Here is a 17780-nt window from a genome sequence, read left to right as displayed (position 1 = left end):
GTGTGAGCGGCTGGACCGATGGTCGGCGTGGCCTTGGTGGGCCAGACGGGGCCTGTTTCCACGCAGTATTCCGTTAAAAACAAAATCCTATCAACCCCATCAACTGCTCCAGCACTCCAGCTGAACACACCGGGCCAACTGGAGCACCCAGAGGAAGCCAGACACCGTGAAAACATGCAAACGCCACACAGACAGCACAGGTGGTCTGCATATAACTGGGGTCTGGAGTTGAGGGGGGAGGGGTTGCAGCTCGGACCAGCTGCTCCACTGAGCCAGGCTGGCGTATTTCATTGTTTTTCATGTATGTGCCTCACAAAGCTGCTATTATTAAAAGCTGATCCTATCAGTGTCGAAAATATGATTTCTGTTTGAACCACAATGAATGCATTCCGCAGCCCACGTCGCCTGTGGAATGTGGATTCCAGCACCAGTCCCTTAAGGGCCTGTCCCACTTAGGCGATTTATTCACCGACTGTTACATTCGTTGCAGGTCGCTGGAAAACCGGCGAATGGACCCCCCCCCCCCCCCCCCCCCCCCCCCCCCCCCCACGATAATGTCTACGACAAGGTTACACAAAAAAGCTGGAGAAACTCAGCGGATGCAGCAGCATCTATGGAGCGAAGGAAATAGGCAACGTTTCGGGCCGAAACCCTTCTTCAGATGGGTTCTTCAGTCTGAAGAAGGGTTTCGGCCCGAAACGTTGCCTATTTCCTTCGCTCCATAGATGCTGCTGCACCCGCTGAGTTTCTCCAGCTATTTTGTGTAACCTTCGATTCTCCAGCATCTGCAGTTCCTTCTTAAACAATGTCCACGATAATGTCCGCAACAACCCACCTCCTAGTCGACGTCAAGCTACGACAAACGGCGACCCATTAGGACGTCCACCTACGACTACACCTACGTCCACCCGTAACAAGCTCCGACAAGGGAAGACAATTCAGTCGCCGGTACCTGTCGGCAGTTGCCGTGGGTTGACGTAGGTAGTCGCCAATGGAATTCACCAAATTCGGCACCGGCGACAAGCTCCGTCACTGTGGCTCGCCCGTGGCCCCTTCGGTCGGCAGCCCGGCCAGTTGCCCGAACCTTTGCACCTTCGCTGACTGCCGACACCACCACCACCCCCCCTCCTTCTCATGGCTGTTCATCGGTTCATGAGTTGGACGGGGTGCCGGACTTTGCGTGCGAGGGCACACGGGCCACAACTCCTCAGCTGGCCCCGCCGGCTGGGCTTTGTGTGCAGTCCAGCGCGCGGGCCGACTAATCATTCACCCAGCCACGGCCGAGTCGGTCAACGAATTGCCGTGGGGAATTTGTCCCTTATTTTGACCCTTTGTCCCTTATTGGCAAGTGAGATAGTTGACAACACCCTAAATCTCATGCTAGCTGCGCTGCAAAGAATTTTATTCAATGTGGTTATGGCTGATCATCCAAAATCAGTACCCCGTTCCTGCTTTTTCCCCATATCCCTTGATTCCTTTGGCCCACAGTTGTGGGAAGTGGGGAGGATATAAGAGCCGCTGCCTCACAGTGGCAGAGACCCGGGTTCAATCACGATCTCAGGTACTGTCTGTGTGGAGTTTGCACGGTCTCCCTGTGACCACGTGGGTTTCCTCCGGGTGCTCCGGTTATCTCCCACATCTGAAAGGCCCGCGGGTTTATAGGTTACATGGACCTGGTGTGTCGGAAGTGGATGAGAAAGTGGGATAACATAGCACTGGTGTGAACAGGCGATCAGTGTGGACTCGGCGGGCCCAAGGACCTGCTTCCATGCTGTATCTTTCAATCAATCAACCAATCAATGAAAAAAGTGCAGAATTGGCATCAAGGACCTTTTTATAATGAGATACAGCGCGGAAACAGGCCCTTCGGCCCATCGAATCCGTGCCGACCAGCGATCCCCACACACGAGCACTATCCTACACACTAGGGGTAATTAACAATTTGCGGAGGACAATTAACCTACAAACCTGTAAGTCTTTGGAGTGTGGGAGGAAACTGGAGCACCCGGGGAAAACCCACACGGTCCCAGGGAGAACCTACAAACTCCGTACAGACACCACCCGTAATCAGGATCGAACCCGGGTTTCTGGCGCAGTAACTCTACCGCTGCACGACCATGACACCAAGAAGGTGCAGCAGTGCGACCCAGGTGGGTCTTGAACCCACAACCCCAGCTCCAGAGGCTGATGCCTTATCCATTAGACCACAGAGTCACCATCCTTGATGACCCAAAACAATAACTCTAACTCTCTCTTGCTCCGTTACCAGCCGTGTATAACCTGAGGAGCACTTTCAGCAACAGACTGGTTCCACCAAGATGCAGCACAGAACTCCACAGGAGATCCTTCTTCCCTGTGACAATCAAACTGTACAACTCCTCCCCCTTCTGTCGTGGGGTCGACTGACTCCTCCCCCCCTCCCCCCACCCCAATCTTTGCACATCCCCAATCCTTTTCACTCGTCACTTTAATTCCATGTTTGGTGTAGTTTGTGTTTTATGACTGTTTGCAGATTAATTTCTCTCCTGGGATAAATAAAGTTCTATCGCATCGTATCGTATCACACTCTTTGTTTTTTTTCCTTTCAGATTTCCAGCATCTGCAGTATTTTAGTTTTGTACACTGACTGCATACAGAGGAAGAGTTGACATGCGATTTCATAACATCATAGATGATAGGAGCAGAATTAGGCCATTCGGCCCATCAAGCCAACTCTGCCGTTCAATCATGGCTGATCTATCTCTCCCTCCGAACCCCATTCTCCTGCCCTCTCCCCATTACCACTGACACCTGTGTTAATCAAGAATCTATCCATCTCTGCCTTAAACATATACCTTGACTTGGCCTCCACAGCCTTCTGTGGCAAAGGATTCCACAGATTCACCACCCTCTGACTAAAGAAATTCCTCCTCATCTCCTCACTAAAGGATCGTCCTTTAATTCTGGAGCTGTGGCCTCTGGTCCTAGACTCTCCCACTAGTGGAAACATCCTCTCCACATCCACTCTATCCAAGCCATTCACTTTTCGGTACGTTTTCTTTCTGGCCCTTGGCAGGCGATGCAAACATGAAATATAAATGTTGCCATGCAGAGTAAATCACTTGAGCAGATGTTCTGCATTGTACCTAAATGTTATATAGACAAGCTGGCAGAATGTGGACAGCATCTGCTGCCTTCTGCGATGGCTAATTCAAAGGTCAGCCTTTCATTAGAAATTTGGACTTCTAGCTAAATTGAAGTAAATTACCCTCGGCATAGATTAACGCACGCTCACCACATCTGTGCGTCTTACTGCACGTGTCGGACTGGTGAAATCAACTTCAGCGCTGGGTACAAATGGAAGACTTCATTGCCTGAAGAAGAGTCTTGACCCAAAACATCACGCATTCCTTCTCTTCAGAGATGCTGCCTGTCCCGCGATAATTCAAGAGCTCTCCCGTGTTTAAAAAAAAAATCAAACTCGTAGTAAGCACGTAGAATGTACGTAGCGGGTACTTCGGAGCTCGGGATGTCTCTTAGCAGCTCGTAACGCTAATGGCAGGTACTCTGGAAACGCGGTAAGCTTGTGAAGATTTTTCAACATGTTGAAAAATGTCCACGAGAGCCCCGAGCACCTACGAGCGGCCATTACCGTAATTCTCCGAGTTCGAATCAGGGGAAACTCGGGAGAACTCTTCAATTAGCTCGTACAGTGGGACAGCCCCATTACCCATCGGCATTTTGTGTCTGTCTTCGGTTTATACCAGCATCTGCAGCTCCTTCCCACACACTTCAATGTTAAATCTTTGCACTAAATACTCTGCCCTTTATCCTTGATCTGTGCACTGTGGACAGCCTAATTGTATTTGTGTATAGACCAGTCAAGGATCGCACGCAAACAAAAGCCTTTCACTGTGCCTTGGTACATGTAACAATAAACTAAACTAAGACATTATACAGCAGCAGGCATAAAAACATACAGGGACACAAAGTGCTGGAGCAACTCAGCGGGTCAGGCAGCATCTCTGGAGAACATGGCAAGGTGATGTTTTGGGTCGGGTCTCCAGAGATGCTGCCTGACCTGCTGAGTTAAGGGCCTGTGCCACTTGGGCGACCTAATCCGCGAGTTCTGGCGAGTTTGCCCTTGACTCATACTCGCAGCATGGTCGACACGAAGTCGTAGGAGGTCTTCGTAACTCTCCTTCATGCTCGAGAGTGATCTCCGCGCACTCGAGGCCTCAGCCAGGTCGCGGCGTTTTTTCAATGTTAAAAAATGCCCGCGAGTAAAGAAAGGTCGCCATGGAAAAAAATCGATACTTTTTTTACTCGTAGGTTTAGTCGTAGTAGGTCGGCATGTTAGTCGTAGGTAATCGAGGATAGTCGAAGGTAGTCGTAGATAACCTTCATCATAGTCGAAGGGAAGTTGAAGGTGATCGAATTAGGTCATCTTCACTCTCCACTATTCGGTGTCCAATTTTCCCAGAGTTATCTAGTTTAAGCTGGTCTTCAACATAGTCGAAGGAGGTCTTCAACATGTATGTTTAAGAAGGAACTGTAGATGCTGGAAAATCGAAGGTACACAAAAATGCTGGAGAAACTCAGCGGGTGCAGCAGCATCTCTGCTCCATAGATGCTGCTGCACCCGCTGAGTTTCTCCAGCATTTTTGTGTACCTGAGGTTTTTAACATGTCATTTTTTTTAACTCTTTTAAACTCGCCAATTAGGTTGCCCAAGTGGGACAGCCCCTTTAACTCCAGCAATTTGTGTCCTTTTGTGTATCAACCAACAGCTGCAATTTCTTGTTTCTACTGGGTACAAAAACAAAAGGACTCAAGGTGCTGGAGGAACTCAGCGGGTCAGGCAGCATCTCCGGAGAAAAAGGAATAGGTGACATTTTGGGTTAGAACCTGGGTCTGAAGAGGGGTTCGGACCCGAAAAGTCACCTATTCCTTTTCTTCAGAGATGCTGCCTGACCCACGGAGGTACTCCAGCATTTTGTGTCCAGCACTACCAAGTAGTGGCAAGAAATGAAATGGGGGAAGGTGAGAGGGGAAAGATTTAATAGGAACCTGAGGGGTAACCTTTTCACCCAAAAGGTGGTGGGTGTATGGAACGAGTTGCCGGAGGAGGTAGTTAAGGCAGGGACTAGCGCAACGTTTAAGGTGATGTTTCGGGTTGGGTTTGACTGAAGAAGGATCTCGAGCTGAACCCATGTTCTCCAGAGATGCTGCCTGACCTGCTGAGTTACTCCAGCACTTTGTGTATCAATCAGTACCTGCGGTTCCTTGTTTCTAATGGAATGGAATCAAATATTTTATGGTCACATGTGACTAGGCACAGTGAGATTCTTTGCTTGCCTACACAATGTATACAACTAGCGGCCACCTGTGGTATCTACAAAGTTACAATGGACACTGGCTCCTCATTTTTTTCCTTCCCTGCAAGCGCTGTAAGGCAGCAACTCGACCGCTGCGCCACCATGACCTCCCGTTCTGCCCCCCTCTACTGGGTATAAAAACAACATCTACTGACCTTTCCAAACCAGCCGTGACCGACTTCCTTCAGGTACAGGAGGCTCTGGCGGCCCAGGTCCGCTGGGTGGAGGAAGTGCCCTGTAAAGAGACCAGCATTGAAGTTACCACCGCAGTCTCAGAGTCGCCCTTCTCTCCACTGGTGATCCGTTCCCCAGGGCACGCCGCCTCCACTATACCGCTCCACAGCGCAGGATGTACGTGAGCAGGGGCGGGGATGGGGGGGGGGGGGGGGGGTGGAGAGGGGGCGTTGCTGGGATCACCATAATTCGGGGGGGGGGGAAACCCCCAGCAGAGCGATGTTTGGATGGCGTGGAGCTGCAAGGAAGGAACTGCGAGCGTTTGCTGCCGACTGAGCCAATGCAAGCGGGGTGTTTCCTGGCGAGGGAGAGAGATGCAACGTCAGCAGAGGCATTCCTCCTTGCATCCTCCTCCCCTGTGAATTCCAGGCACACTGTCGAGCCGAAACCAAAGGGTCCTTTGTCAGCGACTTGCGTGAAGGGAGCTCAGCTGGTAGCTCCAGAAACGCAGCACAGTTCCAGCATTCCACCGACATCAGACAGCCTCAAGTGAATATAAAGATATATTCACAAAGCATCCTGACATGCTGACTGTTCGTTTCCCACTGCCCAAAGCTTCCAATGGAACAAGCAGCCAGACAAATCACCCGGCTTGGAAAATGGAGCATTTCGACCTTGAGACTTTACACAGCGGGGAACCAGGCCCTTCGAGACCACAGAGTCCACGCCGACCAGCAGTCACCCCAGCACCATCCTACACACACTAGGGACAAATTTACAAATTTTACTGAAGCCAATTAGCCTACAAATCCTTGTGCGTCTTTGGAGTGTGGGAGGAAGCCGGAGAACCCGGGGAAAACCCGTGCGGTCACGGGGAGAAGTTCGTGCAAACTCCGCACAGACAGCGCCCGAAATCAGGATCGAACCCGGGTCTCTGGCGCCGTGCGGCAGTAATTCTACCGCTGCGCCATTGTTGATTGACAGATCCGCATCAAACAAGGGAAGGCGATGGATGGAGGCCCTGATGCAGCCTGGGGCTTTCCTGAATCGGGCACTCGGAGTTCCTCCCGACAGAACGACTGGAGCGTGGATCGGGGTTGGGAAACTGAGTCACAACATGGTCACCTCTTGCATGCGATCTCTGTGGACCATCTCTGTCCAATTGCTAATCGGGGATGGACTATTTGTAAGAAAATCATTTCACTGTGCCTTTGCACTTTGTACGTGTGGCAATGAAGGACCATTGAACCATTAAACATGGAAACAGGCCCTTCGGCCCACCGAGTCCATGCCAATCTAAAAGGTTCTTAAATGCTGGAGTAGTTGCAATTATGTTTCAAAACACTTTGGACAGGTTTTATTTTTAGTATTAGAGATACAGCCTGGAAACAAGGCCCTCGCACCCATCGAGTCCACGCCGACCAGCGATCACCTCACACACTACCCTACACACAAGGGACAATTTACAGAAGCTAATTAACCTACAAGCCTGCAAGTGTGGGAGGAAGCTGGAGCGCCCGGAGAAAACCCACGTGGTCACGGAGAGAAGGTACAAACTCCCTACAGACAAGCACCCGTAGTCAGGATGGAACCCGGGCCTCTGGCGCAGTGAGGCAGCGACTCTACCGCTGTCTTGAATGTACATGGACAGGAAATGTTATGAGGGATATGAGCCGAACGCAGACTAGCTCAGGTAAGCACCTCGGTCTGCATGGCCGAGTGGGACCGAATGGCCTACTAAACATGGCGAACTAAAACTAATTGTGGGCATGACAGATACTGGCTACAACAGCAAACGTTCTAGCCAGTATCTGGTATGAACACAATTAGTTTTAGTGGTCATACAGGAACTGCAGCGAGACAGCTACTGAACGAGGAGTTAGAACAGATTTCCTAGATAACATCTTAGCAAACCAGCGTTGGCTTAGGTTCCATCGTGATTATTCCCAGAGCTCGCTTCAGACAAAACCTCACAATTACTTTCTTGTAAAGTGCGGTGGTTAAGGTTCATTAAGTGAACAGCTGTCTCCCAAGTTTTGTCAAGATGCTGTTTTCATCACCAAAGAGCGATTAAGAGTGATGTTAGAACCAGGGGTCACACAGTTTAAGAATAAGGGGTCGGCCACTTAGCACTGAGATGAGGAAATGTTTTTTTCACCCAGAGAGTTGTGAATCTGTGGAATTCTCTGCCACAGAAGGCAATGGAGGCCAATTCACTGGATGTTTTCAAGAGAGAGTTAGATTTAGCTCCTTGGGCTAATGGAATCAAGGGATATGGGGAAAAAAAGCAGGAACGGGGTACTGATTTTAGATGTTCAGCCATGTTCATATTGAATGGCGGTGCTGGCTCGAAGGGCTGAATGACCTACTCCTGCACCTATTTTTCTATCTTTCTATGTTTCTATGTTGGAAGAACCCAAAAGGCAAAGACAGGATGGGGCCACGTTTCCTTGGCAACTGGACATGCCGAGTCGGTTCCACATCAAGTGGCTTCAGGAATGGGCTTTTGCCAGACTCCACTCTCCCCGGGACTTCACACCCAGGGACGGTGCTGATAGTTCAGTACAGATGTGGAAAAGGACACCAGCTCAGGGCCATCTACACATCTGGAACGAGCTGCCAGGGGAGGTAGTTGAGGCAGGCAACACTCACTTGGCTCTGTATTGTTTTTCTTTCACATTCCAGCTCCTGCAGTATTTTAGTTTTATATATTGACATGAAATCTGCTGAGTTGACATGCGATTTCATAAGGTCTTAAGTGGTAGGAGCAGAATAAGGCCATTCGGCCCATCAATCCAACTCCGCCATTCAATCATGGCTGATCTATCTCTTCCTCCTAACCTCATTCTCCTGGCTTCTCCCTATACCCCTGACACCCGTACTAATCAAGAATCTATCTATCTCTGCCTTAAAAATATCCTTTGACTTGGCCTCTACAGCCTTCTGTGGCAATGAAATCCACAGATTCACCACCCTCTGATTAATTCCTCCCTATCTCCCACCTAAAGGAACGTCCTTTAATTCTGAGGCTGTGCCCTCTGGTCCTAGACTCTCCCATTAGTGGAAACATCCTCTCCACATCCACTCTATCCAGGCCTTTCACTCTACTCGGTAAGTTTCAATGAGGTCCCCCCCCACCCTCATCCTTCTAAACGCCAGTGAGGAGAAGCCCAGTGCCGTCAAACGCTCATCATATGTTAACCCACTCATTCTTGAACAATACAACTCACCCCTTCCGTGACACACTGGTCAACGTGAGGAGCACCTTCAGCACAGAACGCCACAGGAGATCCTTTCCCCCCGTGGCTATCAAACTGTACAACTTCTCCCCCTTCTGTCGTGGGGTACACTGACTCCCTCCCTCCCCACCCCCAATCTTTGGTCATCCTCAATCCTTTCCACTCGTCATTTTAATTTCATGTTTTATGCATCTTGTGTTTTATGACTGTTGGCAGATTAATTTCCCTCCTGGGATAAATAAAGTTCTATCATATCGTATTGTACTGTATCATAGATTCATAGATTCATAGAAATTAGGTGCAGGAGTAGGCCATTCGGCCCTTCGAGCCTGCACCGCCATTCAATATGATCATGGCTGATCATCCAACTCAGTATCCCGTACCTGCCTTCTCTCCATACCCCCTGATCCCCTTAGCCACAAGGGCCACATCTAACTCCCTCTTAAATATAGCCAATGAACTGGCCTCAACTACCCTCTGTGGCAGAGAGTTCCAGAGATTCACCACTCTCTGTGTGAAAAAAGTTCTTCTCATCTCGGTTTTAAAGGATTTCCCCTTTATCCTTAAGCTGTGACCCCTTGTCCTGGACTTCCCTAACATCGGGAACAATCTTCCTGCATCTAGCCTGTCCAACCCCTTAAGAATTTTGTAAGTTTCTATAAGATCCCCTCTCAATCTTCTAAATTCTAGAGAGTATAAACCAAGTCTATCCAGTCTTTCTTCATAAGACAGTCCTGACATCCCAGTATCGCGTGATGGATAGTGTCAGCGTACGTGGGTGATCGCTGGTCGGCGTGGACTCGGTGGGCCGAAGGGCCTGTTTCCACTCTGTACCTCTAAGACCTAAAATCTACAGAGCTATCGATCGTATCGTATCATTCCTGAGATCACTCTTGGAAACCTCCTCTGGGCCCTCTCCAGGGCCTGCACATCCTTCCTCGGATGCGAGGCCACTCTGCTTACCTGGTCTGGTGGACGGCTGGCTGGACACAGGGAGGGAAACCTCGGTGAGGGGCAGAATGTAAACCTCAGGTCCATTCTGCAAGGAGGACGTGGTGTGGGGTGAGATCTCTCCCGGGTCGTCCTCCCCTGCGTTGTTCTCAAACTCCTGCAGGCAGAAAGAGAATCCATTTTAGTCTCCACATCGGATTGGGATTGGGAATCCAAGGGTGCTCCAGATCCACAGGGAATGAAGCAGAGAAGAGGCGTATCCAAAGGGAGCTTTCAAAGGCAAAAAATCATCATCATCGTCATCAATATCATCATCATCGTCACCAATATCATCATCATCATCATCATCAATATCATCATCATCATCAATATCATCATCATCATCATCATCAATATCATCATCATCAATATCATCATCATGTACGACAATGATCGCAACTTCCACTGAAGTGTGGATGGCCGTTGGCTCGCTTGGAGCTCACCCACCTTGTGACAAGTCTTGCTTTCGGTCCTGCTGGGGGCCCACAGCCCCCTCCTCACCTGGCAAACCAGGTGGGGGGGGGGGGCGGTTCAGGCGCCGACTATCCGACCATGGAGCAGGTAACACGGGATTACATGGTACCCGTGGCGGGTAAAAAAAGGACAATTTATATGCAGCGGAAACACAAAGTGGAACCGATCCATTGTAAAACAACTAGCTAGACACCAGTAGGAATCACAATTTCAGCTGCAAGTAACTTCAGCCACAAGCATTCGACACCATGTCCAGTCAGCACCCGTAGTCAGGATCGAACCCGGGTCTCTGGCGCTGTGAGGCAGCGACTCTACCGCTGCGCCACCCACCGTGCAGATGATTCATATCTGAGTTGGATGATCAGCCACGATCATATTGAATGGCGGTGCAGGCTCGAAGGGCCGAATGGCCAACTCCTCCTGCACCTATGTTTCTATGTGTCTATATCTCTGTATTACCCGCATGTAGTTGCAGCCTCTGAAATGCTACATGGCTCCAACACCCTCACCTCCACTCCATCCCTGTTCTCTGCCCAACTCACCTGTGATCCATGCTCCCCGACCCCCGTGTAGCACAGCATTGCCACCAACACTGTCTGCGTGGACTTTTATACACGAGGGCTAAAACAAAGAGTCACTCGAGCAGCGGAGGAGATTTTGGCTCGGAGAAGAGAGGACACTCGTGTAGAATAATGGACCGAGTAAATTGTGGGCACGGCGGCAGCTTGGTGATAATAAACTGGTGGTGGCTTCCATGAAATCATCGAACTGAAAAAAGCAAATGACACCAGCAGAGATATAACGTCATGTGGCGAGCTGCTGGTGCTGTTATTTAGTTTAGTTTAGTTTAGAGATACAGCATGGAAACAGGCCCTTCGGCCCACCGAGTCCATGCCGACCAGCGATCCCCGTACATTAACACCGCCCCACACACACTCACACACACTGGGGACAATTTACACTTACACCAAGACAATTCACCTAAAAACCTGCACGTCTTTGGAGTGTGGGAGGAAACCGAAGATCTCGGAGAAAACCCACGCGGCTCACGGGGAGAACGTGCAAACTCCGTACAGACAGCACCCGTAGTCGGGATTGAACAGGGCGCTGCAAGTGCTGTAAGGCAGCAACCAGGTTCTCTAACATCTACTGGACTAAGCCAAACATCTAACTTCTCGCGACCGTACAAACATAAATCTGGAAAGCACCATCGGGACAGTTGGCCCATTGTGTTGCCTGAAGCTTTTGGGAGTCTCAATGACAGATATGTATGTGTGTGTGTGTGTGTGTGATCCAACCCCAATTGGATAGAAGCGGACACAGCGTGCTGGTGTCGCTCAGCGGGTCAGGCAGCATCTCTGGAGAACATAGATTGGTGATGTTTTGGGTCCGAAGAAGAAGGAAGGGTCCCCGACCCGAAACATCACCCATCCGCGTTCTCCGGAGCTGCTGCCCGACCCGTTGAGTTACTCCACCACTTTCTACCTTTTTTGTGTAAACCGGCATCTGCAGTTCCTTGTTTCTCACAATTAGGTAGAAGCATTTTCACGGGTTTGGAACAATCTTCGGGAGTTTTGCTTTCTCTGTGTGCAGAGCCACAAGAGATACAACAGGGCAACGGCTCAATAACTTTCTGAACGTCCCCATTTCCATTGCTAAGATCAGCAATCAAGATAGATATATATATTTTAGGATCCCAGATAATAATAGAAGCAGCCTTAAATCAGCAGAATCAAGGATAAGTCTCACCTCCCACTCCCTCTTCTCCCCTCTCCCATCAGGCAAGAGGTACAGAAGTGTGAAAACGCACACCTCCAGATTTAGGGGCAGTTTCTTCCCGGCTGTTATCAGGCAACTGAACCATCTAACCAACAAGTAGAGATCGCTCCTGATCTACTGTCTACCTCATTGGAGATCCTCGGACTATCTTTGATCGGACTTTATATTGTACTATCCACATTATTCCCACTAGCATGTATCTGTACACTGCGAATGTCTCGGTTGTGAATCATGTGTTGTCTTTCCGCTGACTGGTTTATCCCGCAACACAAGCTTTCCACGGTACATGTGACGATAAACGAAACTCAAACCTTACCTTCGATTAGGTGCAACTCCCTGGAGTGGCTTCTATCTAAATATTCTCCTCTCGTTGTGTGCTACCTCTGTTGACAGAGTCGGCACCACCGCGCTTGTTGAACGCCCGCTACCAGAAGGTGCCTCTTACATAATCGTTGGTTACGCGTGGTCGGGATAAGTCGATGGGTTGTTTTGGTCTCCACGTTCACATGCGTAACTAGCTTCTGTCTTGCACTCACTGCGTATCTCGACGCCTCTTGTCCAACGCCTCCTACTGAGCGAGTGCCCTGAAACCTGTGTTCTCTCTCTCTCTGTCTCTGTCTCTCTCGCCAATAATATCACCCCCTCCTTCCCCCACCCCAGAAGTGTAGACTCATTCAACCAAGCTGCCTCCAAAGCGTTTCCGAATGATGTGTCTAAGAAGGAACTGCAGATGCTGGAATATCGAAGGTAGACAAAAATGCTGGAGAAACTCAGCGGGTGCAGCAGCATCTATGGAGCGAAGTTCCATAGTATGCGACGTTTCGGGTCGAACCCCTTCTTCAGACGGGTGGATTCCCTCATTCCCTGCACTGGATGTATTCCCTTGTGTTGCCGGTTCCCACACGGACCAGTTTGGACAGTTTGTGTGGGAAGCAAGGTGTTGGTTTAAACCGTAGATAGACACACAAAAAAAATCTGGAGTGACTAAGCGGGCACAGGCAGCATCTCTGGAGAGACGGAAAGAGTGACGTTTCGGGTCGAGACCCTTCCTTGTGGAGTTTAATGCCTTCTACATACCGGCCAGTTATGTTAGACATACAGGGGGGGGGGGGGGGGGGGGGGGGGGGCTGTGGTGTTTTTTTTCTCGGTCGACTGTGGATGAACAGTCGTTGCCACTGGACGGAGGTCACATCGGAGGCTGCATTCAGTGCGTGCGAGCTGACCGCTTGTTTTGTGTAAAAATGCCTAACAGCCTCCACAAAAAATCCCAACAATGGGAAGTATTTCTTAACATTTCTCCCCTCCACGAGGTGACCTCTCCAGCGAGTTTTAATCGCAGCGACAGAGAAACCTTTATGACTTCGCCCTGCATTTTCGGCCATCTGAATATCACCAGACGTTCACTCCCACATTCCGATCATATATTGCAAACTTAATTCAAAGGCTTCGACCTTAAACTGCTGAGGCAACTTTACTAAACTGTGCACTAAAAAATCAGCAAGAGGGAAGTCATCTTCTGCTGAGATTGTGAAATTAAATGTCAATTAATAGGATCCGACACAGAATAATCATTTTGCGTGTGATTATTACAATAGACAATAGGTGCAGGAGTAGGCCATTCGGTCCTTCGAGCCAGCACCGCCATTCAATGTGATCATGGCTGATCATCCCCAATCAGTACCCAGTTCCTGCCTTCTCCCCATATCCCCTGACTCCGCTATTTTTAAGAGCCCTATCTAGCTCTCTCTTGAAGGCATCCAGAGAACCTGCCTCCTGAGGCAGAGAATTCCACTGACTCACAACTCTCTGTGGTGATGGATTATGGAATGGAATGGAATAAAATATATTATTATTATTATTATTATTATTATTAATTCTGTTCCTATCAGCACAATGGTGATTGAAATATTTCCATGGCGTTCCTGCTCTTTTACATTGGTGGATCTGACCTTCAGACTTGCATTCACTCCGCCTTGTGACATAGCGGAGTGTGTGAGCTGCATGCTGTACTCTCCGAAGTTCAGATCAAGATTCCATCAGCACAGGTTTTGTCCGCTGCATGTTAAGCAGCAAGGGGAGGAGGAGGAGGATGTTTGACACCGTGGGACTGTGGTGCTTGCCTCAGTCATCGCATTGCTAAACATTCAGTGTGCATTTAACCGGCACTTTCCTGTGGGGGAGACAGACAACATGCTATTTTCTAGGCGTTATTATTATTCTGGATTAACTTGCCTTCTGACTCAGGCACAAACTTGGGATATTGCTTGTTCAGCGGAAAACAGGGGTTTCTTAAGCTTGTTTTACCAGGGCGGCACGGTGGCGTAGCGGTAGAGTTGCCGCCTTACAGCGCCAGAGACCCTGGTTCGATCCTGACTATGGGCGCTGCCTGTACGGAATTTGTACGTTCTACATGTGACTGCGTGGGTTTTCTCCGGTTGCTCTGATTTCCGCCCACACTCCGGAGGTGCAGGTATGTCGATTAATTGGCTTTGGTAAAAAAAAAATATTTGTCCCTAGTGTGTTAGGTGTACGGTGATTGCGGTGCGCATTCAATGGGCCGAAGGGCATGTACAGAAGGTAGTTGAGGCCAGTGGGAGTTAGATGAGGCCCTTGTGGCTAAAGGGATCAGGGGGCATGGAGAGAATGGGATACTGAGTTGGATGATCAGCCATGATCATATTGAATGGCGGTGCAGGCTCGAAGGGCCGAATGGCCTCTACTCCTGCACCTATTTTCTATGTTTCTATGTTTCTGCGCTGTATCTCTAAACTAAACCAAACTAGGCAGAAACTGCCAAAAAAAATGAGCAACAAACGTTCCCCGACAGAGGTTGTAACTTATTTCTCAACTCTGTTTGTGGATAAATTCCCTTTTAGAGAAGTGGCCGTGTTCTGTAATAGCATCTTAGTTTAGAGATACAGCGCGGAAACAGGCCCTTCGGCCCACCGAGCCCACCTATACAAGGATCAGAATATCGTTTGGTTGTGAGAAGTGAGCATTTCTCATTTATTTAGTTCAGCAAGGTGGAAAAAGTTCAGGTTAAAAAAAATAAAATCCAAACGAGCAAACAGACAATTCATGTTTAAGAAGGAACTGCAGATGCTGGAAAATCGAAGGTAGACAAAAATGCTGGAGAAACTCAGCGGGTGCAGCAGCATCTATGGAGCGAAGGAAATAGGCAGCGTTTCGGGCCGAAACCCTTCAGGGTTTCGGCCCGAAACGTTGCCTATTTCCTTCGCTCCATAGATGCTGCTGCACAAACAGACAATCATAACGCAAATACGGTAAAGCAGTGCGGCACGGTGACCCGGGTTCGATCCTGACTACGGCCGCTGTCTGTACGGAGTTTGCACGTTCTCCCCGTGACTTGCGTGGGTTTTCTCAGCGATCTCCGGTTATACTCCAAAGACGTGCGGGTTTGTAGGTGAATTGACTTGGTATCATTGTAAATTGACCCTAGCGTGTGTCGGATAGTGTTGACGTGTCGGGGATCGCTGGTCGGCACGGACACGATGGGCCGAAAGGCCTGTTTCCTCGCCGTATCTCTCAACTAAACTAAACTAAACTAAACTAATGCCCCCCCCCCCCTTCCCCCACAATGTAGTTTGGAGCTTGGGGGGCTGTTTATTAGAAGACATTTATTTTATTCAGAATCAGAAGAAAAGGAATTTGACTTGGTGCTTTGCTCTCATGTAGTAAAAACACAGTAAAAGCAAACACATTTTTTTTTTTAAATGATAATTTTATATTTAAAAAAATGATATTTTTATATTTAAAACATTTTTTTTTAAATATAAATTTATAAAAAATGTATTGTTTATATGAACATGGTGGAATATGTGAAGTTCTGCAGGAATGTGGCTTTACTGTCATAGTTTCAGTGTCCATGTTATCTTTCATTAACCACGTTAGATATAACATTTAAAATATATGAACTCGATTATAGAGGACAATCGGCAATAACGGACACCATTCACCCCCCTCCGTCTATGGTCTGTTATTACGAAGGTTATCTGTATACACATCCCAGTAATACTTCGATTCTTTAAGATGCTCAACCTTTCATACTCATTGAAAGGACGCGGTGCAGCTTGTTTAACTTGTCGTAGAGTCATAGAGTGATACAGTGTGGAAACAGGCCCTTCGGCCCAACTCGCCCACACCGACCAACAATGTCCCAGCTACCCTAGTCTCACTTGCCTGCGCTTGGTCCATAACCCTCTAAACCTGTCCTATTCATGTACCTGTCTAACTGTTTCTTAAATGATGGGATAGTCCCAGCCTCAACTACCTCCTCTGTTGTTTGTTCCATACACCCACTGTGTGAAAAAGTTACCCCTCGGATTCCTTTCCCCTTCACCTTGAACTTATGTCCTCTGGTCCTCGATTCCCCAACTCTGGGTAATAGATTCTGTGCATCTACCCGATCTATTCCTCTCATGATTTTGTCTACCTCTATAAGATCCCCCCTCATCCCCCTGCCTTTTGAAATTGGTCCGATTCTGTTAGCTCCCACAAAATTGAATAAAAAAATCTATAGTGAAAACCCTATAATATACAGTAGGATATAGACCCAGCCTACTCAACCTCTCCCTATAACTCACACCCTCTAGTCCTGGCAATCCTCGGAAATCTTTTCTGAACCCTTTCAAGCTTGACAATATCTTCCCTATAACATGGTGCCCAAAACTGAACACAACATTCTAAATGCGCTCTCACCAATGCCTTATACAACTGCAACATGACCTCCCAACTTCTATACTCAATACTCTGACTGATGAAGGCCAAAGTGCCAAAAGCCTTTTTGGCCACCTTATCTACCTCAGAAAACAATGGATACCTGTAAAAAAAAAAGGAGTCTTGTCCTGAGAACCAATACAAAATAAACAGCAGAAAGGATTCACAGACAGTCGGTGACAAACCAAGGCAACATGCACCTGAAAACACAAGGGAAACAATGAATAACTCAAGGGAGTTTCTAGAAGCATAATCTAGCCCAGCTCGAAGACTCATGACAAAGGATGTATCTATTGTACAATGCACCAGCACACTTGTCGAAATATATCTGCTTTCCCAGCACACAATCCACACCACCCCTCAAAGGCAAGCACACACCACCAGCGCTCCATAGACTTTAACCGTTGCCACCAGACATGGTTTAAGCTTTCCTACCTTTTGGCTGAAATGTTTGACGGCAGAGGTCGGCTCCTGTGGGAATGAAGATGAAGAGATGAAATTTCGGAGACAAACAATGCATTCTGGTTTTTGAGAGCGTCTTAACGATGCATGAGGCGGTGGGTTGGGGGGGGGGGTGGGGGCTGAAGGCAAAGCAAATGCCGCTTGAAGCATGGGAGACATTCATGGGTTGAGTGTGGGGAGCGGAGGGAAAGCCGGGAGGTAGCTTGTGAAGCCATGGCCAGCTTCCTGTGCCATTGTTGCAGTGTGCGGTCAATTCTGAGCCATCATCTCCCAAACTCAGGGACCCAACTTCCGAGAACAAAAACGGGCAGCAGGTGCACGGGAACTCCACCCTCCGCAGGTTCCTCTCCGACATGCAAGTCATCCTGACTTGAAACTATATCCCGGGCGCTTCATCCTGGATTTAAATCCTGGAATTCCCTCCCCGACAGGACTTTGGCCAGAAGGACAGCAACGGTTCAAGTTACGGTGGTCCATCACCTCCTTCTCAGGAGCAATTGGGGACGGGCAGTAAATGGAGGCCTCGCCAACAAGGCCCACATCCCAAGAGCGGGAGCAATCAAAACCTT

At 48.8% G+C, this 17780-nt stretch overlaps 1 protein-coding gene across 2 annotated transcripts in view; it reads right to left on the bottom strand.

The window, feature by feature from the left end:
- The window catches only part of aatkb (apoptosis-associated tyrosine kinase b), a 158508-nt gene that overhangs the window by 29390 nt on the left and 111338 nt on the right, over positions 1-17780 (bottom strand). Inside the window, exons 4-6 of one of the 2 annotated variants that reach the window (XM_055653829.1) lie at positions 17185-17220; positions 9733-9877; positions 5512-5591 (exon numbers count right to left, since the gene is read on the bottom strand). In XM_055653829.1, the coding sequence (XP_055509804.1) occupies positions 5512-5591; positions 9733-9877; positions 17185-17220 (261 nt within the window). The remainder of the gene's footprint in view (positions 1-5511; positions 5592-9732; positions 9878-17184; positions 17221-17780) is intronic. The other variant, XM_055653830.1, reaches the window with a different exon arrangement.

Source organism: Leucoraja erinacea, chromosome 23 (assembly GCF_028641065.1).
Source record: "Leucoraja erinacea ecotype New England chromosome 23, Leri_hhj_1, whole genome shotgun sequence".
Taxonomy (NCBI): Eukaryota; Metazoa; Chordata; class Chondrichthyes; order Rajiformes; family Rajidae; genus Leucoraja; species Leucoraja erinaceus.
This window is presented reverse-complemented; position numbering and strand designations above follow the sequence as displayed.